Genomic DNA, 25509 nt, shown 5'->3' on the forward strand with positions numbered 1-25509 from the left:
AGATGGCTGCTGCCTGCTACAACATGAATGCCCTTTAGACGCACTTCAAAGTATTTGGTTGAAGCTGCCGGTAACCATCGCGATGTGCATTTTAGTTTTTACCTAGTATTGTAAAGAGAGCATTCTAATAACAAGCAGAAGAAATAAAGGTTGATGGCAGTGAGGCAGCTATTTAATACTAACAGAAAGTGTAGTGAATATAAACTTTTCTCCTCTCTTGAGTAGGTCAGTTCTCTGACCCCCAAAACCCACTGGCAGGTTTGAAAGACGTGTGATCTGATAGTTTATCAAAATGACTTTACTCTGACAAAAAAACTGGCATTTTTCCGCTGCATTGGACTGAACCGCGGGCTGTGTTTACGTAGAGCAGAATAGAATTAAAAATTTAAAAACTAAAACATCTATACTATGTGGAACGACCATTATTTCAGTATTGTTGGCACATGTGGACACTTGGAAAAATGTTGTACACATTTTTTCCATTTTTGTAAAATTAGTGATCAAAAAAAAATTCAATTGTCATTTTAAAAAAGAGGTGCATGACTTATCGTTGCAGTAGAAAATACTGACAGAAGCAAAAATGCCCAGAGATTACTTGGGGCTCAGATGGTTATTCTTTAGCAGTGCAACTTATTTTAAAAATGCATGATATGCTTTGTTTGCAAAACCTTAATTTGTGAGTAAATAGTCACTTTAGTTGTTGTGGATGAATGTATTGAATTTCAAAGCACATTTAAGTACATGATGTGAATAAAAACAAGCAAATCAGCACAAAAAAATCTCCCCTCTTGAATTTGTGTAGGTTTGGTTTTGACCAACTTTGTAAACGCTGCAAGAGTTCGAGCCTGATTAGTGTGTGTTCTCCAAATTGAGTTTGCATTTCCCATGCATGTCCCGTCCTGCAGGAAATACTTTAAGTCCATATGTCTGACTTGCATTTTTCAGGTTTAACTGGTTGTTTTCATACAATAGCCTCCTCAGTCTAGAGTAGTCCAACCCCTGTTATGTTGTAATTAGTAGTTTCAAAAGGTGTAATGAAAACTTGTCTTTTAAAAACAAAAATAAATGGATAGCTTGAGGAAGCGAGTGTGAACAGGAACAGAAAAGAAGAAAAGTGGAGTTTGTATTTGGTCTTTGAGCATCTAAAATTGCTCTCAAGACAGGGAAACTGCAAAGATTGTAAATGAAAGGGACCATTTGACCATTCAGTGTCTGGGCATTTTTAAAGAATTCAGAATGATTTGCATAAAGAATTCATTGGCACTCAAACTGGAGACAATGGAACTGCTATAACCCAATTAACTGTTAATATTAAGCAGTCTTTACAGGCCTGTATACTATGCCTAGTAACACTGGTCATAAATGTGCTGGATGTGTTGAGAAAAAACAGAAAGACGTGGATGTCTTTCCAGGAAAATGTAACAAAAAGAGTAAAGCGTTTGATTTCAGTACTTCAGGGTGTTTTCTCCCCTGAAGACAAGAAAAACAGAACAGACAGATGCCAAAGAACAAAAGAGGAGCATCAACACAGAGATTCCAGGTGTCAGAGTTTAACACAGCAGGTTGATTCCAGGTGTGTCATCATTCTGTGTGTGTGTGTGTGTGTGTGGGCACTGTGTGTGAGTTGTGTGTGTGCTTTCTGCATTCCAGTCTGAGTCACATGCAAGTCTGTGTATCCGTGGCAACAAAAGCCCTCATTCATCGAGGAGAATTTACTCGTTAATTGTAATCCTCTGTGGATGTCTGTTTCTGTGTGTCTCATACGTTTATACAGCCACATCGTGACGTCATAGATTGATGTAGAAGTGTCGATCCAAAACATCACACAGTGAAGCGCAATAAAAAATTAGGATGAAAACTGACCCACACAAACTCCTGTATGTTTAAGAATACTCAAACCTGGATTGTGGTTTTGTTGTTTCCCCGCAGTGTGTTGGTGAGGAGAACTGGGTGGACAGCAGGACCATTTACATCGGACATAAGGAGCCTCCTCCAGGAACCGAGGCCTTCATACAACAAAGATTTCCCGACAACAGAATTGTCTCGTCTAAGGTCAGTGAAAGCACCTGTGCATTCACACAAAGACACAATTCATTAACATCTTGCCAAAATATAGTAAGAGCTCACTCATTATTCTTTCCTATTCAGAATCTGTATTGTGTAGTTTACTAAGCGAGCAGGGCGTCAGTGATAAAACAAGTGGGCACAGCAGGACAGAACAGTTAGCACTACAGCTCTATTGAAGCTTGTTTTTTTTATTGTGCGTGTAAATTATTCCTGGTATGAGGACGCTGTTTTGGAAAGGCAGCTCAGTGAAGTTTTGAAAGGGAGACTAAGTGATATAATGGATGTTTAGCCACTTTAGACAATGGTTTATTGATCAGTCTGTACTCTTTCCAGTTTTGTAAAATGCTTTCCATGGCTATGGTTAACAATATGCCCATATTTGGATCAGAATATCCATTTATCATCACAGTAACATCAGTTAAAAAGAAACTGTTTGTCTGTTCATCACACATCCTCTTAGTATTTGATTCCTGTGTTTGTACAAAGAAGCATTATCCTGTGCGTCATAGAAAACAAAACATTGTACTTCCACATGCTGCCTGCCAAAAAATACAAAGCATGAAACTATTTGCATACCTTACATTGGTAGTCTCTTTGTTTTCCTCTTTTGCTGTTTGTGTTTTTGCATATGTGGGCAAACTAGAATAAGCTTCATGTGGTGTCACATCAAGTCTCTTTGAATTACCACTGGATGTGACATGAAAATGATGAGAGTGTGGCACTTTGAGGGATTTTATTTTCCTTTTTTTCATAATTAATGTATTGTTTGACTCTCACGTTTCCAGTACACATTTTGGAACTTCATCCCCAAGAATATGTTTGAGCAGTTCAGGAGGGTCGCCAACTTCTACTTTCTCATCATATTTCTGGTTCAGGTAAAAGATTTTTCGATTTACACTGATGCACGATTCTATCCTAAAAATTATTAGTTTGCATATTTTGCCTAATATTCTGTATTTGTCATAGTCTAGGGCTCCAGGCTGAAGCATTTCTTTGAGAGTGTGCGAGTTCAAATTTCATGCGGTCACATTGGTGCGATTGCATGATATATTGGTGTCGCTGTAACCGGCAGCTACTGTATTAACCACAGTGGTGGAAAGTAGTACTTCTATAACTTCAGTGCACTGCTGTAGTTGCACTTAAAAATGAGGTCTTCTTCTGAAAACAGAGCACACATGCATTTGCTGTTTTTTCGCTCATAGAAAACAGCACATGTAGAAAAAATCACGAGTATCAGCTTGGACAAATGTGACATTAGAACGCCCTAGTTTACTCTTTTCAGGGTCATTTTTGGTCGCACACCTGTCTGACCACAGCAGCACACAAAACAGCCACCGCAGCCTGCAATGTGGGGCGTTCAGGGAACATTGGTAAATTGTAGCATCTATTGATAAGAACATGTTCAGTGAGTCATGTGTTTTGCCTGTGGGAAGGTGAAAAAATTAGTCTGAAGCACTGCAGTCATTACAGTTTTTCATTCAGTTTAATATCACATAAGTCTTGTTAGTAGGTGCCCCAACACAGTAGTTTTCCAGCAAGGATTATCAGTTATTTTATGTGTATATTAGAGACAGTTTGGCTGCAAACAAACAGGACAAAGCTACAGAATAAAGACAGTGGTTACAACATAATGGGAAAATATGTCACCTGACAATTTTCTAGATAAACGTGTGTGTTGTTCCCGCAGTTAAATTTATAGGATTGGTGAATGTAGCTGTCAGTCCAAGTAATGAAAAGAACTGTTGCTTATTTGTGAGTGCAAAAGGACAGAAGGTCTATCAATATATCTGGACTTCTTATTACCCCCCTGTAGAAGCCTATAAAGGTCAGATATGACTTACTGCCTCTTTGCAGCTGTATGTCATTTTGATATATTCTCTTGCCCTAAATCTGTCTCCGTCAGTCAATTTTTATGTGTGCGTGTCACTTCAGCTGATCATCGACACTCCCACCAGTCCGATCACCAGCGGACTGCCACTCTTCTTTGTCATCACAGTCACCGCCATCAAACAGGTGAGACACAAAGGTTTTCATGACCGCTTTAGTTAATTTCACTTCAGGCTGCTTTATGGGCACTGACAGGAAACTCTACACCGACAGCAACACCTACACACACACACACGTTATCACTTTTCCCATCCCGCTCTCTGTCTCTTTCTTTCTCTCAGGGTTATGAGGATTGGTTGAGACACAAAGCAGACAACGCTGTCAACAAATGTCCTGTGCATGTGGTGCAGCACGGGAAAGTGGTCCGCAAACAAAGTCGCAAGCTCAGGGTATGTGTGTGGGTGTGAGTGTGTGTGTCACTAGATAAATCACTCCCACTCCCAATTACACCAACAGAGCATCGGTGCATTTGTTTTATTCGCTCATGCCGAGGGATTTTTCTACTATTAAGCTCCGTGTACATGTGTTTGCCCACATGTCCGTTAGCTTTAAAAACTATGACGTTAATGGACGTTACGTAACAACACAGAGTTGAAATAACAGATAAAGGGGCTCTGCTGTTTTCCAGAGAAGATAAAATAAATGTTTATAGTTTGGCTGAACTTGAAAGCTTTGCATTTGTTTAAGCACAAGATAAGCTTGTTAGTTAAACTGCATGAGGAGAAACTGCATTAATAATACTAGAAAGTAATGCAATAAGTGCCATGGCATCCCTTGAAGAGGCTGAACTGTATCTCATCCAAAGAAATGTTAGCACTGCAAACAACTGCAGAGGTTTGAGTAACCAGAGCAAGCAAAGACGAATAGACAATAGTAGCATTAGTGGCCTGAGATAAATTTAAATATGCATATGATTCAAATTTATTGCTTTGAGGTATTAAGCTGATCCATGTTTGTTTACTCTTGTGATATATCAGACACCTAATAAAAAGAATGAATAAAATCTAAAATAAATAGATAAATAATCACTCTGCTCAACATAGCATTTAATAAAAATCTCTTGTTTTTCTGTGTCAGGTCGGAGATGTCGTCTTGGTGAAAGAAGATGAGAGTTTCCCCTGTGATCTCATCCTTCTTTCCTCATCTCGAGATGACGGGACGTGCTTCGTTACGACAGCCAGTCTGGATGGAGAGAGCAGCCACAAGGTATGTTGGATAAAGTTAGTTTGCTTTATCCAATTTATCTATTTTATATGTATCAAATGTAAAATGATCTCAATTTACTGTGATTTCTGTTTTTTATGTCCTTATACATTGATCCATCTATTTATCCATCTCCTTCTGGCTCATCTACTTCCCTCCTCCCTACCCCTCTTTATCATCATCTCACCTCCTTCCCCTCAAACGTCTTCTTCTATACCTCCTTCTGAATTCCTTCTCTTTTTACTCACACTCCCTCCCTTTCTCTTTTTTTGATTTCCTCACCCTTTCCTACTTCCACTCCCTTCTCCCCACCCAGACATACTATGCAGTTCAGGACACTAAAGCGTACAACACAGAGAAGGAGGTGGACTCTATCCACGCCACTATAGAATGTGAACAACCGCAGCCAGACCTGTACAAGTCAGTACAACACACACACACACACCCACACACAGACTTGAACAAAGCTTTCCTGCCAAATAAATATCTGAAACGTGTCTTATCTCGCTTCTTTTCTCCTCTCTTTTGTCCGACCCCAGATTCGTGGGCCGTATAAACGTCTACATGGACAATGAACCGGTGGCCAGGTAATCTGAATCCCTAACATACTGAAAGAATCTGAGTGTTTCTTATTTTATTTTTTGTTACAGTAAAGACCAGTTTAGCCCCTTACTAACTACGACCTGTTTGCAGGCCTTTGGGATCGGAGAACCTGCTGCTCCGAGGAGCCACACTCAAGAACACTGAATATATTTATGGTAATTTATACTCGATGCACTAATAAATGTTGGACATTACCAGCTACTTCTTCTTTTTTGCATGGCAGAGAAGACTGTTGGACTTTGTAAAGATGTCAAATTGTCAAATGGCATATTCTCGTCGTGTCATAGAAGTTGGTATGCTGTAGCCAGTTTTAAAAAGACTACTCTTTCCCTCTCTGTAGCTGTTGCCATCTACACCGGCATGGAAACCAAGATGGCGCTCAACTACCAGTCCAAGTCTCAGAAGCGATCCGCAGTGGAAAAGTGAGCTCCCTCTCTCGTTTTCTTTCACATGACAAATTGTTTCTGAAAATAACCTGGTAGCATCGTTTGACATTCTTATGCAAGCTCCGCAGTCTTTGGCAGCGTCCTTTTTCTCAGTTAACACTAGCTTAGATAATCATTGATATTTTTTACCCATCCTTCTATCCATCTGTTCACTTTTCATGTCTTCATTTATTCACTGACTGAGGGTCTGTGTGTCTCTGTGGCTCGCTGCACTGAGTAGATCAATTTTCTTTCCATCTGGCATTGACAGAGTCTTGTATCCAGATGGCTTGTAGAAATGACTGTAGGTGGATTACATTTACACTTGGTTACTGTGTCTGCCTGATTAACTCATTGGATTTGCATTTGTCTTCCTTTTATCAAAATTGACTTGGCTCAGAGTAAATGTTTTATCTAAGCTTTTTCCCTTTTTCTCCATTATCTACTCTGACAAGTTGTGTGTTTCTTTCCAAACTGCCTTTTATCTGTGGAACTGGGAAGCAATTTTCACTGACCTCTACTTACTTTCTGCCTGTGAATCAGAAATAGGTTTATTGTTAATACAATGTGACAGACAGTTTTCCAAACTGGTTCAAATTGTTGTTATCCCTTTCATACTTAGGTCATTTGCACCTGTTCATGTTCTTGTCTCAACCCAGTGCGAGAAAGAGTACTGAGAAATGTGAATATTTGCTGTTTTGCACCAAGTCGAGTCTGTTTTTGTTTTGTTTTGTTTTTTTGTTTGTTGATCCAGCACATATTTAAAAATGTATTGGTAGAAAAAATCTCTTTTTTCCCTTTTTTGTTAGCGCCCATTTTCACAATTCATTCATCATGATCATTCATCATTCACAATTATGTTTATTATTGATTTTCTTCACTAACTGACTAGTTATTTAGTGTATAAAATGTGAAAATGGAGAAAAATGTCCATCAGCATTTCCCAAAACCTTTGATGATGTTCTGGTATATATTGTTTTGCTTGTAATCCAAACATGCTTAGTTTTTTGTCAAAGAGGAATAAAATAAAAAAAACTGAAAATATTCAAATTTAAGAAGCTGGAATTACAGAATTTTGACCTTTTTCTTTGAAAATGACTGAAATTGCATAGGTGACTATCAAAATAGTTTCCGATTAATTTAATAGGTGACCACTAATTGATAAATCGACTTATTGTTGCAGCTGTAGTTAAAAATGCTTTGTATGCTATAAACCAGGGGTGTCGAATCCTGGTCCTTGAGAGCCCCTATACAGCATGTTTTAGATGTTTCCTTCTTCCAACACACCTGATTCAAATGACCAGGATCGTTATCAGGCTTCTGCAGAGCTTGATGATGAGCTGATCATTTGAATCAGGTGTGTTGGAAGAAGGAAACATATTAAACATATAGGATTGCGGCCCTGGAGGACCAGAGTTCGACACCCCTGCTATAAACACTATAATTATGAACTAATGCCTCACTGTCTGCTTGCTGCCTCCCTCTACAGATCAATGAATGCCTACCTGGTGGTCTACCTGTGCATTCTCATCAGCAAAGCTGTCATCAACACAGTGCTGAAATATGCATGGCAGGCCGACCCAAACAGAGATGAGCCCTGGTACAACGAGAGGACAGAAGTTGAGAGGCAGAGACATGTTGTGAGTCTCATTTCATTCCCTAAATTTTTGGTAGAATCAAGATTTCTTTATCAGCGCCTTACTTTCTCATCCTCTTCCTCCACAGCTGATCAGGGCATTCACAGACTTCTTGGCCTTCATGGTTCTTTTCAACTACATCATTCCTGTCTCGATGTACGTCACTGTGGAGATGCAGAAGTTCCTGGGCTCCTACTTCATCATGTGGGATGATGAGATGTTTGACGAGGAGCTGGGGGAGAGAGCTGTGGTCAACACATCAGACCTGAATGAGGAGCTGGGACAGGTAGCACAAAAACACTTTAATCTGAGCATACTAATGTAAAAACAAACATTACTGTTTCATACAGACAGATGATTCAGAAATTCATATAAGAATATTACCTGTAAACACTCGGTGAATGTATGACAACCTTGCAATCCAGGTTTTCAAAAACTTATGTGTAAATGAAACGAGTGGACCTTGCAGTAACGCTTACCCTGCTCTCCTTCCAGGTGGAGTATGTGTTTACAGACAAGACGGGGACTCTGACAGAGAACAACATGGAGTTCATAGAGTGTTGTGTGGACGGACATGTTTATGTACCACATGTTATCTGTAACGGACAGGTAACAACCCAGTGGATGTTTAACTATTCATATGCAGACATTTTGCGCAGCTCTTTGTTCTGAAGTGACAGAATGACATGACTGTTAATGTCAAATGACAAAACAAAAAAACAGACAAGACAGCTGTGTTTGCCCAGTTGATCACCAAAGACTACATTTTTCCTGTTAACTCTGATAAAATGTTGTTGCTAGGTGATGCCTGGTGCCGCCGGTATGGACATGATTGACACATCGCCAGGCCCCAAAGCCAGGGTGAGCATCACCACACTTTGAATGTCTGTACGTTGTCATGCATGTGATCGTACCTGGGGGTAACACAGTGATGATCGTCTACCGCAGGAGCACGAGGAGCTGTTCTTCCGGGCGCTGTGCTTGTGCCACACGGTGCAGGTAAAAGAGGAGGAGACGGTGGACGGGATCAAGCATGGCATCCACCAGGGCAAGTCGTCTTCCTTCTACATCTCCTCTTCTCCGGACGAAGTGGCGCTGGTGGAGGGCATGAAGAGGTGGGGCGCACGCACACAACACTAGCAATAATCACCGACTGCACACAAGCACAAGAGCATTCAGAGGAATTTAGTTTCCAGATCTTTTTTTTGACACATTTCCCCCCATTTATCTGTGCCGCAGGCTCGGTTTCACCTATCTGAGACTCAAGGACGGTCAGATGGAAATCTTAAATAGGGAGGATGAGATTGAGAGGTGAGTGTGCCCCTAAAAACAATGTTATTATTTCTTTAACCCTTCTGGGATCATTTATTTTTATTGTTGTTTTCTTTAACACACACTTTTGACTGGATTATGTTCTTCTAAAATCACTGCTTTCACTTGTTTTTGTTTGCTGTTTCGAATTTCAGCATGTTGCTATACTTACACAGTTTGATTAGCATCTATGTAGTATGAATTTGAAGCTGTGATCTAAGTTGCATGTGCATTTCTGTAACATCACGCCACAATTTCATCAAGTGGAATGGCTCCGTAATAGTGTAAACAAGCCATTCAGTCAAGAGTATGAACTTAGAACAAAGATGATTGTTTTTGACTATAAAATTTGTATCTCTGGACTTTCAGGTTTGAGCTGCTAGAGGTTTTGACATTCGACTCGGTCAGACGGAGGATGAGCGTCATTGTCAGATCCAACTCTGGTAACACACATAAAACTGCAGATGTGTATATATACTTATCGACATTTTGTGTGAATGTATTGTGTGGTTTTTCCTCTAACAGACTTTTGGTTTTGCTTCTGTGTGTGTGTGAGCAGGTGAACTGTATCTGTTCTGTAAAGGCGCAGACTCTTCCATCTTCCCCAGGGTTATCTCAGGCAAGGTGGATCAGGTCAGAGCTCGAGTGGAGCACAATGCGGTGGTGAGAGATCACACACACACAATCTTTCTCATTGCCTAATAGACACATACATTTAACTGGAAGTCTTTCTCGCTTGGAACATTTCCGAAAGTTTCAAAGGTTATATGACTTCGGTGGTTTCCACAGTGAGAGTACATGACCACGGTTTCCATGACTACCACAGCAAGTCAATCAGAGGAGCATGGCCCACTTCCATCTAATGCTCGTGCTGTATTTTTCCATAAAAGGTCCATTGTGACTTGTGATCGACAGAAAATTCCCTGAGCAGTTTCATTTCATTGTTTTTGTTTTAACATATATGTCAATTTATATTCAGCCCAGTTCTTGTTATGTGGGACACTGAACAGACAGCCATACAACCACAAGATGTGTTTTGATGGACTGTTCATCAATATATTGCAATCCTTACACACCCACAATAGATTGTCCAAAATGCTTGTAAAAAATGGTAGAAATAGTCAGCTTTAATAGACGTAGGCAGCTTGAGGGGAAGAGTACATAATCAAGCGGTTAACTGCTAATCCTCATTGCATGATGTGCATAAAGTGCAGAGCTAAATATTGAGTTTAGTTCACCAGATTAAAGCTATTTGAGAGAGATATTTTGAGCTCAGTTTACCATTAGCATGAACTTCATGAAGTGAATGGAACTTGTAGTGAAAACCAGGTCAGTAGGAGCTCGCTTGCAGAGGTTGCAGCTGCAGATAAATTGTAGCTTTCAATGGGAATGGAAAGATATGTGGTGGGTGTTGTAATAGTGAGGCTCAACTAGAAAGGGCAGTTTGTGCCCACACACTACAGGCACTTAGAGAACTGACTCAAACAAATACCTTTGTTTTGCTGTTTGTTTAGAGTCATGCAAAGCAATGTTTGAGATGTTTACTGTGGATAGTTTCTCTATTGTTGCTTCCTTGTATGTGTATTGTATGTCTAACCTTGTGTAAATTCCTTCCTGTCTTCCAGGAGGGTCTGAGAACACTTTGTGTTGCCTATCGCCCTTTAAGTCCCGAACAGTACCAGGAGGTTTGCCATCTGCTCAGCAGCGCCAAGTTGGCACTACAGGACCGAGACAAACGGCTGGCTGAGGCTTACGACCTCATCGAGAAAGACCTGATACTGCTGGGAGCCACTGCTGTGGAGGACAGGTGGAGGATCTCTTTTAAAGGACAATTTTATGGGCGAATTATATCAACAGCCTGCCTTTATATCAAATGTTTTGACCACAGCTTGTAGCGCTGTTGCATGGCCACACTTTGCATTGCTCGCTGGGATCATTTTAGTTATTTATTCCTACACTTAAGCCCTTCAATGGCCCTATAGTTTCAGAAGCAGAGTGGTTTCAAATTTCAAATGAAGCACACTTACACACTTCAGTTTGTGTATTTTTTGTGTGTGAATGTATAAGTCTCTGCATCCCACACAATTCTGAGCACTACAGTAATTCTCTGTGTGCTGCTGCCATGAGAAGTGCTGGCCCACTTCTGAGGGAGCCCAAGTGAGTGAGGGCAAGTAGCAGTTCAACCCTCCAATCGCACACGTGCCACTAAGGCAATTATAGTGCAGGCTTAAAAGGAATTGTTAACCCGTAGGGCCTTCCAAGTCAACTCATCCTGCACAAAGAGAAAATGATCTGAGTTTTGTTACACTGCATGGTTCTGTTGCTGCTGAATAAAAGTCAAATAAGAGCAAAACAAGCGCATTTATCTTATGCAACTAAAACATTCGACCCCTCTCTCTCTCCCCCTCTCGTCTGTGCTTTCCCACTTTACTCCTCAATAGGCTCCAGGAAAAAGCAGCAGACACCATCGAGTCTCTCCACAAAGCTGGTATGAAGGTGTGGGTGCTGACCGGAGATAAGATGGAGACGGCAGCTGCAACCTGCTACGCCAGCAAGCTGTTTCGCCGCAACACGCAGATCCTGGAGCTGACCACCAAGCGTACAGAGGAGCAGAGCCTTCACGATGTCCTGTTTGACCTGAGCAGGACAGTTCTTCGGCAGCATGGAGGCATGACCCGAGACACCTTCTCTGGGTGTGTATTTGTGAAAGATTATTTTCTTGCTAACATTGTGGCAAGCAGTCAGCATTTCAAGTGAAAGGTGTACATTCGCAGTGGAAATCATTCCAAGTTCTACAAAAACACACTTTAAAATAGCCAATTAAAAAATAAAAGGCAGCAAATTTATGTCAGGGTTTAAATCAATTTGGCTGTGAAAGGCTGTCCTGTGTGGCTTATTATGTCTCGTGTTTGTTCAGTTTATCAGGCGACTGTACCGACTATGGTCTGATCATCGATGGAGCGACCCTCTCTGCGGTGATGAGGCCTGGCCAGGAGGACTCAAACTCAGGGAATTATAAAGAGATCTTCCTGGAAATCTGCCGCAACTGCAGCGCTGTGCTCTGCTGTCGAATGGCACCGCTCCAGAAAGCACAGGTATGAAGAGAGCTGAGGGGAAAACAGAAAACATCCCCTGTATTGTAGGTTTAGAGCAGTTGAAATATAATTGCACATACACTTGTAATACTTTGTGTATCAGGTATATCTTTTGTTTTTTATTATTTTTAGATTGTCAAGCTGATCAAAGCATCCAAGGAGCATCCGATCACACTAGCGATTGGAGATGGAGCCAATGATGTCAGCATGATCCTGGAGGCCCATGTTGGCATCGGTTAGCATTCTAGAACAAACACATTTTACATTAGCATTCTATATTTCTGTACAATGACTTTATATTAACCCTCTCATCCCCAAAACATGCTGTCTGGTTTGAAAGGAGTGTTATCTTTTAAAAATCTGCAAAACCATGATGGAAAGAATTGTCTGTTTTTTAACTTTACCACAATCCTGTGACAATGTGTAACATGCAGTTTATTGGAAAAATTAACCAATTCTAATGTTGCAAATGTAACATTTTATCAAAATTAATGCATTCTGCATGTGTCGTTTCAAAACTTATTGATTAATTCGCTTGGCAGTGAAAGAACTGCAGCAGTTCTTATGCGCAATTTCCTGTATGTGAAGGACAAGCTAACCTATAAATAAATAAAGTGTGCTCCTCACTGAAAGCAAGCAAAACCAGTTTGATTGGTGTCATGTGACAGATGAGCCATAGTATGTTCGGTATGGTTGTTTTCCTGCTTTATCCTAAAACTGGAAAAAAGAAACGTATAAAAAAAATGATCAACCTGACAAAATTGTTCACCTTGTTGTCATTACTTCAAATCCAGTATTTAGCAGAAGAGCTTAAACAGTAAAAAACAAAACGGTGGCCCCGCAAAAAAAATTTTCATGTGTTTAATGGCTGCAGGTATAATGGGTAAAGAGGGTCGCCAGGCAGTGAGGAACAGCGACTACGCCATCCCAAAGTTCAAACACCTCAAGAAGATGCTGCTCGTTCATGGACACTATTACTACATACGCATCTCTGAGCTTGTGCAGTACTTCTTCTACAAGGTAGTCTGCCTGTGTTGCATCTCAACATTTGCTTTATTTACCATTGATTTAGTTTTGTGCTGTCATGTTTTGCGAAGAAATGCTTCAGTAGACCAGCAAATTTTTGACTTTAGTTGTTGCTTACAACAGGCATCGATCAAAAAGAGTAGTGCCTTTACTTGTTATTTCCAGTGATATATTCTTGTATAGAAGCAAAAAGGAACTAAAACTGTCAGAATTATAAATCTCAGCAGGCTTTAGAGACAAAAGGAACATTAATACAGCTTTATTCGCTGCTACAACTGTGGACCTGCTGTCTGCTTTTCCTCTCACTTGTTTTGTTTCTCTTCCCAGAATGTCTGTTTCATCTTCCCTCAGTTCCTCTACCAGTTCTTTTGTGGCTTCTCACAACAAGTAGGCAAAATACATTTTGAATCTTAAATTATTCATTTACCAGGAAAACAAAAAACCCACTAACACTCTCTATCCTAAACCCCAGCCACTGTACGATACAGCCTACTTGACTCTCTACAACATCAGCTTTACCTCGCTGCCCATTCTGCTGTACAGTCTAATAGAGCAGCACATTAATATGGACATCCTGAAGAAGGACCCCTCTCTCTATAGGTTGGTATCAGCATGTATGAACATAAAATCTCCACTCTCTCTGTCATGCACACCTCTTCAGTCAGACTCTGTTTGTTAGGATTCTCCAGAGTCTTAATGGAGTTAGTTCAACTCTCTAATATCATCTGTTCAGTGATGGATGTTTCAATAATCCAATCAGTAGATAATAATAACGAACCATCTGTTTCACAATAAGCCGGCTTCACTTTAGTTCGAACGTTCCAGAGACATCGACCAACCAGCACAGTATTAATGAATATTTAAATTTCAGATTATTTTAAACATTGTAACACCCTCCACTGGACTCTTTGTGTACAATGTAATAGAAGATGAAGTATTTTCAAAAGCAAAGGGACACACAAACTCAATTTAGCTCTAATAAAGTGTAGACACAGACATTATCTATTGATTTTACAAAGGAAGACATCTAATAAATTTAGAAAAGGTCAGGGAGGGCAGAAACCTCCATATCTAAGTTGCTTGTGTTCTGATGCTCAGGGTTTCAGCATTTTCAAAGTGTGAAGTAAAGGTGTCACATGATAAGACAAAGCATTTTTACCCTCGGGCTGAATCCTTTCTTCGAAACTGTGCAAGTCACAAAAATGCATCATCGCTGTCAAAAGCAATGAGTAATGAATGACCTTGGGTTATTCAGAACTTCAGTGTTTGTGTGCCTACATTATAATTCTAACTCAATCAAATTAAAATATCTTCTTACGTTCATTTCTGGTAGAGGAGCCTCCCAAAGGCAGACAATGTACCATAGTATTGATTGATAAATGTGCAATCACTCAAAGGTGAGGTTGTCATCATTTGTGACGTTAACTGTGTTTTTGTGTTCATCTTCTCAGAGATATTGCTAAGAACTCTCTGCTGCGGTGGCCCATCTTCATATATTGGACTATCCTGGGTGTATATGATGCCATCGTGATGTTCTTCGGTGCTTACTTTCTGTTTGACAACACCACCTTCACCAGCAACGGACAGGTAACGGCCATGTGTGTCTATGACAGACAGATCTTTTCTTGTCTTTAATTTATCTATTTACGCTACATCTTTCAAATTAAAATACCCACTTTATTGCTGGCTTTTTTTCCCAACCTTGTATTAATCAGAATTACCTGCACCTCATTTTTTCAGTAGCTCAGCTTATAACGGAAGAGGTTGTACATTTATATTTAGATTCAAATGCAGACCACATCTAAAATTTGCTGCTTGTCATCTTTTTTTTAGTTTTTGGGTTTTCAGTTTAGTTCGAGCATGAACCAAACAAACTTGATCACAACTTATCTGTGACCTTTTCCATCTTACGTGATGCTTTGTAAATTAAACAAAAAAACAAATTACTCCCTGATTTCCATCTGAAATAGATTTATTCAGGCCACCATTTCTTGAACAAGGTCATATGATGTAGCTCATTTAACAGTGTGGCTAAAGCCTGATGTGTAGCTTATTATTGTGTCGCAGGCTTCAGTAGTTGCTTGCAGATCATTTGTCAGGGTGTGTCACCAGCTAACATTAAAGGTTTACTGTATTCAGTGAGCATGGCAGGTACCATAAATCAACCAGGCAACACTTTTTAATGATCTGACTATTTTTCTTAAAATGCTTATTCTGTATCATACGTCATATCTGCTGTACTTTTTTTTTTTCTAAACATATGCAGTTCGTTTTTAAAATAAATGTGCAGCACGTGTTGGTAATGTTCTGGCACATATCTAGTTCTCACCTTCCTGTGCATTTCTGTTGAATTTGACTGTAAAAACCAGGCTGCAAAAGTTTACAGGCTGCTGTTGTAACACTTTAGTAAAGACTTGATGTTATTCCAATCACATCAACGACATGACAGCATGGCAGGTTTTCTACCATCTTTCTCTGTGTTCTCGATTTGTTTCCTTTGATTTTTAAGCAGCATTACTCTCCTAGAAACGTTTTGGATTGCTTTATTTTGATTTTTGCACCTAATTTATATATATTTTTTTCTCTTCAGCCACAAAACTGTTTATTTCATTATAATTTTCTTCTGGCCATATCCTCCTCCTCCTCTTCTTCTTCTTCTTCTTCCTCTTCTTCCTATCCTCTTACCTTTGTGTTGCTTTTTCTTTTTGCTTCTCTTTCCTCCTCCCAGCTAATGACAACCAACACACAGATGGTAAGCCTGTCCCCTGTCTTTCTGTCATCTCTCCCTAGTTTCACTTTCCAGTTTCGTCACCATCACACAACCTGATACACGCTGCCGTTCCCCACTCATCTCACATCGAGCCCTTAATGCCTGTTCTAGACACATCACCTGTAGGCTTTTGTGTAGTGACCCGCCCTCTCCTAGATCCATGCTCATGTGTCCCGCTGTTAGTGATCACACCTTCGTTACACATTCTGTGTGTGTGTTGTTTGTGTGTGTGGCAGATGCCAGTGTGTTTTGACTTCTCCTAAAAGCAGGGGATAAATGAAAACAGAGAAACATTTCTGCTCCTCTGTCCATTATGTGACATTTGAGATATTTATCCATCTTTCTAATCTAATTCGTCTACAGTCGATGGGGCTCATTTTCGAGTAGTCAGATTTGTGGTTGCTCTCTGAAACATTAGGACTTTTATGGGCTTATTTGTAAAGAAATAACAGAGGTGGATGCAAGGAAATTGGCAGTAATGTTTTAGTTTATTTAGTCAGATATATTGGAGAGTTTACATTGGGTACACTGGGTACAACAACTTTCAAAGGTAGATGGATCAACATAAAAAAAATCAGATTTTAAGTTTCTAAATACATTTTTAAGCAACCTTTGATAAAATACTTTTTCTGCTTCATACAACTACCACTGCAGAGCTAAAAAATGACAATAACAGATCACGTGAGCTATTAAAGAATCAAAGACATTTCTTACAACTTGGGCACACCAGATGATGTTATAAATAAATGTGTTAAAACATAGTCTTTGGGGATTTAATGGGCAAAGTAGTCTGTGTGTTTTCATCATGTGAAACAAAGTCAAAGTTAAAAGTCATCACTGTCATATCTCATTTGTCGCCATCATGTCAGCATCACATAACCCAACATTTAGAAAAACCTAAATTTGATCTTTTCAGACTCTTCGTTTTGATTCATTTATTCATATATCACATTTAAGGGTGTCATAGAGGGGCATGTTAGTCAAGTTAGGCCAGCGCGGGAGGCTAAATGAAACTGTTATGACAAGAAATTATTATAGTTTTGATTTAGGAAAATAATCCCAAATATTATAATAAAATGTCAATACAGTAAAGTGTTAAGGTTAATCACTGTCATTCTCTTTGTTGTAAGCCAACATTGAAACGTTTCCTTCCAAACCAGTTCTGAAGGAACTCTGCTTCATGTCTTCTTAAGTTTACGCGACTATTTTGTGCTCATCTGAAATGTAAAAATATTGGTATAATAATGTATATGTAGGTTATCAGGAGACATTTCATCCATCAGTCATCCTTTAATCTACTCTTCTCCTAAATGTTGCTGCCTGAGCACCCTGCCATCTGTTTGATTGATTGATTCCTTAATGAACTTGTGTGCTTAAGTTTATCTCTGTGTTCATCTTAAGAACTTCAGTGAGGTTTTTCTAAAATTATCAAGCATGAGTGTATTTATTTGTGAATTCTTGATATTTAAGCATTTAATAAGCATTATTTTGAAACAAACTTTATAGTTAAACAGCTGCTTAGAACCTCTTCAGATTCAAGCTAATTCTGTGACATTATACCACAAATTGTAAAAACCTTGGTTGTGTAATCACTGATTTGACACGATGGACATGAGTCACTAACAGCAGCTTTTACCACTTTTCCTCTGCAGATGTTTGGAAACTGGACATTTGGGACACTAGTCTTCACTGTGCTGGTCTTCACCGTTACATTCAAGGTAACCACATTCACAGACGCACAGATGCAGTCTGCACAACGTCTACACAAACAGAAACACCTGAGCAAGAATTCTCAGCGATGCAATTAAAGTGAGTTGTGCATTTTAAAGGTCTCGTCTCTGTCTTGTAGCTCGCTCTAGATACTCATTACTGGACTTGGATCAACCATTTTGTCATCTGGGGCTCGCTCATCTTCTTTGTGGTCTTCTCTCTGCTGTGGGGCGGAATCATCTGGTCGGTTTCACAAAACATGCTTGTACCTTTATGAAACGTTGGATGGATTTCTCACAACATTTTGACTTTAAATGTTCTTATTCGAGTTTCTTATTTGTGTGCCTACACCTACATCTGAAAATGATTTCAATTCACATTTAGAGTATAAATAAAGGTTGAACAAATGAATATTTTTATTGATGTTACTGCTACATCTTCTCCTATCCCACAGGCCCTTCCTCAACTACCAGAGGATGTACTATGTGTTCATGCAGATGTTGTCCAGTGGCCCTGCCTGGCTCAGTATTATCCTTCTGATAACAGCCAGTCTGCTGCCAGATGTGGTGAAGAAGGTCATCTGGAGGGCGCTGTGGCCCACCACGACTGAACGCATACAGGTGGGTACACACACATATACAATTAAAGAGTTATGTTGGACTTAATAACATGATAATATAAAAGAAAATCTCATTTTTTGTGGACTGAGCACTCCACAGGAATAGTTTGCTTGAACATTTACTTGAAAAGTAATAGAACTGCACTCTCAATTGTAGAATTTTTCAACTTAATTAAACATTTTTTCAAATTAATCAGGGTATTTTTGGGATAATTATCAAAGAAGACAGCATGTAACATGATGGATGACCACACATCCCGTTAAAATTTTGCTTTCCAACACAGACAATATATTCTACGAACTGCTGCTTCATTTCTCCTTCTGTAGAGTTAGCTTCTTTATTGAAATTTCTCTGGATTAATAAAAATGTCAGGTAGAACAGTACCCCCTGCTTATTGTTATCCTTAAATCAATTTAGCAGATTTACCTCTAAATACCTAGTGTTTATGCAAACAGTACTCTGACGATAGTGCAGTATATGTCATGTCTAACTGATGACTGTGGGTCAGCAGATGTATGCTGGGTTTGGCTACGTCCCTGCTCTGCTGAATGTAAGTTAGTAAGCGTCTCTGTCTGTGTGCAGTGCTCCTTGATTTCTAAGTGTGCTGCATTAGTAAAGACAAAATGTAAATATGCTAGAGTGCAGAAGTATGCATTGAAATCTCATCAGCATCGTGTCAAAGATGTATTTTGCACTTGATGTACCCTTTTTACAACAGGATACTAGGGAGAAAACATTACCTCCGTAGCATTTTTAAAAACAGACGTTGCAAAATGCTGTCCAGGAGGAATAAAGGGGAAAAGTGAAGGATAGTGGAGACAATATTGTTTGCTAAAAAAACAGGAGAATAAGAGCATTCCTTATAGATGTGCACTAATTTGACTTCTTTGAGACTATGCAGGAGCAGGACTAATCATGAAAATTAACTTGTAATTATTTTTTTAATTAAAAGCTGAACCAGTTCATCAGCAGACCTGCATGAGGCGTTTAATAAAAGCGGGAATAACTGGGTTTTATCTGATGCATGCTGATAAGTCAGGGATGAAAAATGGACCAGACTTGTGGGCTGCAGACTGATATTATTAGATGTGTAAACAGTGACATGTGGCTCCGAAATAATAAATGTGAGAAGGCATTTATTAGTAGAGGAATACTTTACGATTCAGGATTCAGACCAAAAAAAACAAAAATTGTGATTTTATGTGCATAAAATACCACCATGGATAGTTTGGGACAGCGCCTCTATCATCATACTGGTTAATTGATGTCAAAGAAAGCAGCTGTGTGGCCTTTGGAATGTGTGTGATTCCTCCAGATCCAAACAACCTTCCATATTTCTCCCTCTGTGTCCTAAACTGCTCCTTTTTCCTATAACCTCCCAAATAACTGTGTTTGTGGGGAGCTAAAAAGCAACCTCAAGAAACCCAAACTGATATTTCTAATCCTTTCTACTCATAGCAGTTTTAACATGAAGACTTCTCCTGTTGTGTGGCCTCTCTATGGAGGCCGAACAAGAACTCTTGCTTTCTGCTTTCACTTATAAATAGTTCTTTGAAAGATCTGACTGATTTCCAGAGCTTTAACTCTCCTTTTGACCTCCTCATTCCTCCTCCCTTCTCCTCTCCTTCCTCGCTCCTACCTCTGGTCCTCCCCCTTGGCAGACTAAGCGCAGATGCCTTGCCTCCGAGCCTTCCACCATCTTTATGCTGTCTCAGACCTCCAGCAGAATGAGTTTCTAACCAAGCCCTCCTGGAGGTGATCCTCTGCCTTTCCTCCTGTCTCTTTGTGTAGATCCCTTCTTTCTCTTTTCTTTTCTTTTTTTGCATGAAGTTACCTTCTTGTCTGAGTGCATGCTTGTGCTTCTCGATTTATTGTGAAGTGTGGCCTTGATGACATTTTGTTTCTGTGTCCCTTTAAGGTCAGATTGTGTGTATTTTATGTGATCGACCCTTAATGTGTATGTGTGTTTGCGTGTGTGTCCACAGCCTGTTAGGGATAAGACAGGGTTTGAGAGAGCCCTGACCTTCCAGAGTTCTGACTCCTTACTAGATGGAGTCGCTGTCACAGAAGCCTAGAGGGCTCCAGCACGGTAAAATGAACACCCTGCTGCTGCTGCTGCTGTGTGTGATGACGGGTTTACTTTGCTGCGGTGTGTGGTTTCGACGTTGGGACGTTGTATTTGACTAACACATGGGTTGCAGTGTGTGTATGTGTCCGTGTGAAGGTCTTAAAGGTTTGAGGATCCAAGATTTCTCCAGGTATTGTCTTGTAAGTGGCACCTGCTGCCAGGAGGGTGAATCCTTACATGGAGCTTTGGTGCCATCTAGTGGCACCTTCGACTGTTTACTCACAGTGGGACTGGTATTCATGCATGTTTTGTGTTCATGTTTACATTTGCATGGTTTCTTTAAAGCAAGCTTCTGGTATTAAGGATTTATTTCGTGTTTTATGTTGCGTTGCTTGTCACTCAGCAGAATGGATGAGACATGATTGTCACAGCTGGCCAATTAGATTCAAAGATAGTATTGAAATACAAAACAACTCACATCTGCTAATGTAGACTTTTGTCCAGGTTCAGGCCACTGCCAGAGGAAATTGTTTTGTCTTCAGCAGAATCTCAAGTCAACTCCAAAACATCTGATCTGTAGCTGAAGAAGAGTCAGTCACCCTGTAAAATGGAATTTGGTTTTGTTAGCTTGTGGAGCAGCCAGAGGACTTATTTAGTATCTTAGCATAAAGTCAGTCAGCTTAATCAGAAGTATGAGATGATAACTCTGATTCCAATTGTTGCCATAGAACCTCCAACCTCCAAGAGCATGACTCTGTACCATATACTGTAATAGAGCCCAATCAGTACTGGATTTTTGGGGCCAATACCAATTTATTTATAGTCAAAAAATGTTGATATATCAGCCAATATTTTTATATTTATATGTTTATGTCATTGCTTATCAACTTCCTGGCATCATACTTTACAAACTCCACTTGACTCCACACTAGAGTTTTCATATTATCTTTTTACAGTGCTCTCCCCAACTATTGGAAACACAATAGTGTGCAAAGTGTGATCAAACATTAAGATTTCCCTTTTTTTTGTAGAGCTACAGGGCCTACCTAAAAGACTAAAAGTCATCTAAAGTTTGTGACTAATGTTTGAATTCTGGCCAGTTGGGACAACAGTGTCACCTCCACCTGCTTTCTGAGGGCCTTTTTGCAGAACTCCACAAGTACCATGTTTTCCTCTCTGTTTTTACTTCTTGCTTCTCCCTTTCTTAACTTCTCTCCCACTCTGTCTTCTTTTCCTCTTTTTTTTACACTTATACAGAATGCTGATAAACTCTACAAGGGCCAGCTGTCGGAGTTCACCCCCTTGGCGTCTCTCCACGCCCCACCCAAGGCCAGCAGCCACCGGCGAGGCTCGGAAAACCAAAGGAACATCCCGAACCCTCGAAGGTCTGAAACCTTTACCAAGAAAATCATGTTCACACGCTGGCAAAGAGCGCCAGATTACTGCACCTTCACCCCCCTCCTCCGATTCGCAGATGGCTCCCGCCAGCCAAAGCAGGGACACGCTTACAGCGGGGCGGGGCCTGAGACCTCAGTCTAATGTATTCCTTTTGGTCTGGAGTTTTTCTATCCTTGTATTCTGATACCACATACAGTGGCATCCATTTGGAGTTGAACTGAACAAAGAAGTGATTTGGATAAATTGGTGGAAGGTAAAATTGCCCAAAAGTAACTGGATTCAAATAACGGACTATGTTGCTAATAGCAGCTATTTGGAATTCAGTTGAATGGATTACATTGAAAGTGACCTTTATAACTGCTCCCAAGTCAGCAGCCAAGTGTGGCGTACGGCTCTGTGGGACGCTTCTGGAAAGCACTCCGATCCACGTCCTCGTTCGCCACCACAACATGCAAAGGGCTCAGTGTATTGATGTCACAACAAGCAAACAAGACTCAAGAACTTTGATTTCAAACTAGAACAAAATACGTGCACTGGCCCTTTACATGTGTCTGCCTCCGATGGCAGCTGAAGTGTACTTTAAATGTTAGGATTTTTTGTAATGGTGATAATCATGATGCGCTGTGACTGGAAGTGTGATGCTGATGATGATGAAGACTGTAACAGTGCTTAAGCCAGCTCAAGCTTTCTCTGACCAAGCATTTTTTCTTGTCCTCAACTCCTACCATCCCTCCATCTTTCTTTTCCTTCTTTTTCTCTGTCTGTTCTGCCTCTTTGTAGGACTAACTGGTGTTGCCTGTGTGCAAACATATTGTCCAGAAATACTCCGTAGGACTCTGGGGTCAGATCCTACAACATTGTAAGGAGTGGTGGAGTAGAATAGAAAAGCCTAAGTGTCGTGAGTCGGAGTTGGTCTTTTTTTTTTTTTTTCATTTTATCACAGAAAAGAAAGGAAAAAAAGTCCAACTTTGGCTGCACATGGACACTTAGACTTTTAAAATCAAAGGTAGTCTAGCGTGTTTGCTGGCATAGATGTGTGTGTTTGTGCGCTGATAGCTAGAAGGTTGTGTTAGCGTGTGTGTTGTCATCTTTGCAGCATCTCCTTCTGTCTCATCATCTTTACCTGTTGAATTGGAACTATTTATCTGATTATTTTGCGATAGAATCTAGTAGAAATAGCAATGTGAAGACTTCCTAGCTGTTTCTTGATGCCTTAACGTCACCTTGAATTTACCACATTTACCAAAGAAGAGGAAATATGTTATAACTGATGGGTCCAGTTGGAGAAAATGTATGGCCTGTAAATGGAGAGTGTTCACAACAAACAAAATATAGAATGTATTTATCATCTTAAAGTAGGTAAGACAGGAAAATGCAGCTTTTATTTACAGTTGTGGACTCTTTTAGCTTACTTGTGTTCACGTTCATCAAAGCACTTTAAAAATAAACACAGAAATTTTATTGAGATAATCATAACACAACAATATTTATCTCTTTTTTTTTTTAAGTGCCCCAAATGACTTGATGCCTTAAATTTTTGAGATTAGCTTAACCTGAATAGTAAGAAATTATCACTGTAGTATACACTGAAGGTTATTCTGTCTTAAAGGTACATAAACAGTTTTTAAGAGATCCACAAAACAAAAACAGAAGGCATTAATTCAATCCCACATTGGACCTAGACACGAAGACCCAAATATGTAGAAAGAAAACAAACTACATACATAAACAGATACAAAAGTTTCAACAGGAAAGGAAAATCCCCAAAACAGTTTCTTTTCATTTTAATTATTTTACTGAATTAAAGCTCGCCTTAAAGTCCGCACCTTAGAGAGACTTTTTAAAGACCCGTAAAAAGTTGTTTACAGTAAAAGGAGGGCCCATATCCCTGAAGAAAACACTACATACATGCACGGGGCTCTTTAAATGCAAATGTATTTATATTATATGCTCAAAAAGTGACAGATGTATTTTAAAAAATCGAAATGAAAGTGTGAACATTCTGAGTAAGATAGCTGTTTTTCACTTAACGGCAGCAGAGTATTGGGTGTTTTACTTTACAAATCCGATTGATTTTAGCATCTCATAGCTTCGCGCTCCTAAAAGCCTTACGATGGCGGTGCAACAGCCTAATGGGATTCGCTACCTTGAAAAGGGCCTTCACAGTGCAAGTGTGTCTCGCTTTTGTCTGTTTCAACACTTATCCTCTCTCTTCCTTTCTAGCCGTCTCTCTCTTTCTTTCTCCCTCTGCTGAAGCGATGTGGAAGTTTTCCTACCTCTGTGACAGTCCTCTCCACCTGTCTCATCATCATCATCATCATCATCACCACCATCCTCTCGTCTGTCCCTCCTGCATCTTCTCGGCCATCCCTCCATTCATCCATCGATCCATCCTTTGTGAGACAGAGCAGAAGTGACGTTTTGTACTCCTCTAATAGTACTTCTATGAACCAAAGCCTTGTTGCTGCTAGAGATACTTTTAGCTGCTTTACATTAGGTGCCTTGTGCTAGTTGATGAAATCTACCTTTGTTTCTCCTGAACTGTCTGTGCTTGCTTTATGGTGAATTTACGACTATCAATATACACTTTGATGGTACAAAGGCTCTGCAGATGATGGATGTATGGATGCACAACTGAGGAGTGACGAGTTAGTGATGAGGTGAATGTAAAAGTTAGCTTTTATACAGGTTATATGGTCCAGAAAGAGTGATACACAGTCGATGAACAAATTAATTACCACTTGCACCAAAACATTCAATGACTTATGTTTAATATAATTTTTTATTGTTTTTATTCCAGATGTTTTATATATGCCCCCGAGGGCATCTGTCTCTGAAATGTTATTTTTACTGTTTTTATTTAGGTACAATGTGTAAAAATCCCTATTTACTCACTGGAAAGACAACAGTACGATGTTGTTGTTACTCTTTATTTTAAAGACAAAGAAGACTTGAAGAGCTCCAGCACTGCTTGATCGACCAACTGCAGTCGATCGTTGTCACAAACTGGGATTTTTAAAAAATGTATTCTGTGTGTTTCTTTCATTTTAACTTGCTTTTCCAGATCTTGGTTTTCTACTTCCATTTTGTTTTTGTTTGTTTGGGTGAACCAGATTACAAAACATGTAATCAGTGACTCAGTTCCTGCTTCTGTTGTGTCTGAATTTGGGATTTGACAGATAGAGGTTCTTGAAGGGAGATGTTTTTCAACCAAAGCTGTGTGCCAGTATTCAGTACATTGAAGGTGGAGTTAGCCATTCAAACACGCCCTTCTTTAGTGCTCCTTCAGAGGTGTCGTCACTTAAATTCATGAATGAGCATTGCCAAGGCGACAACACGAACTTGGACCAAAAGAGCCTCATAGGCGTGGAAGTGGACATTTCATTATCATAGCTAAAGCAAAACAAAAGTTAGAAATCATCAGCACCTGCAGCAACCTGTTGACATGCTACATGTTGACATGCTGATATCAGTTTCTCGCTTGATTCTGATAGATTAATCGTAGCAACTGGACTTGAGAGGTGAGATGAGAGGTGAAACATCTTTAGCAAACTCAAGCAAGTCCAGTTGCTACGATTAATCTACCAGAATAATCATGACCTGGATGACTGAGAATCTTCACAGACTTTCTCGCTTGATATTTCCCCTTGAAAACACGGAGGAGAGGAGTGGTTGCTGCTGTTTCTCAC

At 39.9% G+C, this 25509-nt stretch overlaps 1 protein-coding gene across 2 annotated transcripts in view; it reads left to right on the plus strand.

Annotated features, from left to right (window-relative positions):
* The window catches only part of atp11a (ATPase phospholipid transporting 11A), a 49653-nt gene extending 24693 nt beyond the window's left edge, over positions 1-24960 (plus strand). The window contains exons 2-31 of one of the 2 annotated variants that reach the window (XM_008281048.1): positions 1930-2052; positions 2853-2942; positions 4000-4080; positions 4236-4343; positions 5032-5160; positions 5474-5577; positions 5697-5744; positions 5851-5915; positions 6101-6182; positions 7675-7825; positions 7911-8108; positions 8318-8431; positions 8624-8683; positions 8771-8937; positions 9062-9133; positions 9503-9576; positions 9693-9796; positions 10759-10940; positions 11575-11826; positions 12051-12228; positions 12361-12463; positions 13103-13248; positions 13582-13641; positions 13727-13854; positions 14706-14841; positions 17677-17742; positions 17874-17977; positions 18189-18354; positions 20340-20443; positions 21680-21765. In XM_008281048.1, coding sequence (XP_008279270.1) covers positions 1930-2052; positions 2853-2942; positions 4000-4080; positions 4236-4343; positions 5032-5160; positions 5474-5577; positions 5697-5744; positions 5851-5915; positions 6101-6182; positions 7675-7825; positions 7911-8108; positions 8318-8431; positions 8624-8683; positions 8771-8937; positions 9062-9133; positions 9503-9576; positions 9693-9796; positions 10759-10940; positions 11575-11826; positions 12051-12228; positions 12361-12463; positions 13103-13248; positions 13582-13641; positions 13727-13854; positions 14706-14841; positions 17677-17742; positions 17874-17977; positions 18189-18354; positions 20340-20429 — 3381 coding nt within the window. In that variant the 3' untranslated portion in view covers positions 20430-20443; positions 21680-21765. Of the gene's footprint in view, positions 1-1929; positions 2053-2852; positions 2943-3999; positions 4081-4235; positions 4344-5031; positions 5161-5473; positions 5578-5696; positions 5745-5850; positions 5916-6100; positions 6183-7674; positions 7826-7910; positions 8109-8317; positions 8432-8623; positions 8684-8770; positions 8938-9061; positions 9134-9502; positions 9577-9692; positions 9797-10758; positions 10941-11574; positions 11827-12050; positions 12229-12360; positions 12464-13102; positions 13249-13581; positions 13642-13726; positions 13855-14705; positions 14842-17676; positions 17743-17873; positions 17978-18188; positions 18355-20339; positions 20444-21679 lie in introns of both variants that reach the window. The other variant, XM_008281047.1, reaches the window with a different exon arrangement.
* Positions 24961-25509: the final 549 nt, after the last annotated feature.

This window comes from Stegastes partitus, unplaced genomic scaffold (assembly GCF_000690725.1).
Source record: "Stegastes partitus isolate 25-593 unplaced genomic scaffold, Stegastes_partitus-1.0.2 Scaffold220, whole genome shotgun sequence".
NCBI classification, from domain to species: domain Eukaryota; kingdom Metazoa; phylum Chordata; class Actinopteri; family Pomacentridae; genus Stegastes; species Stegastes partitus.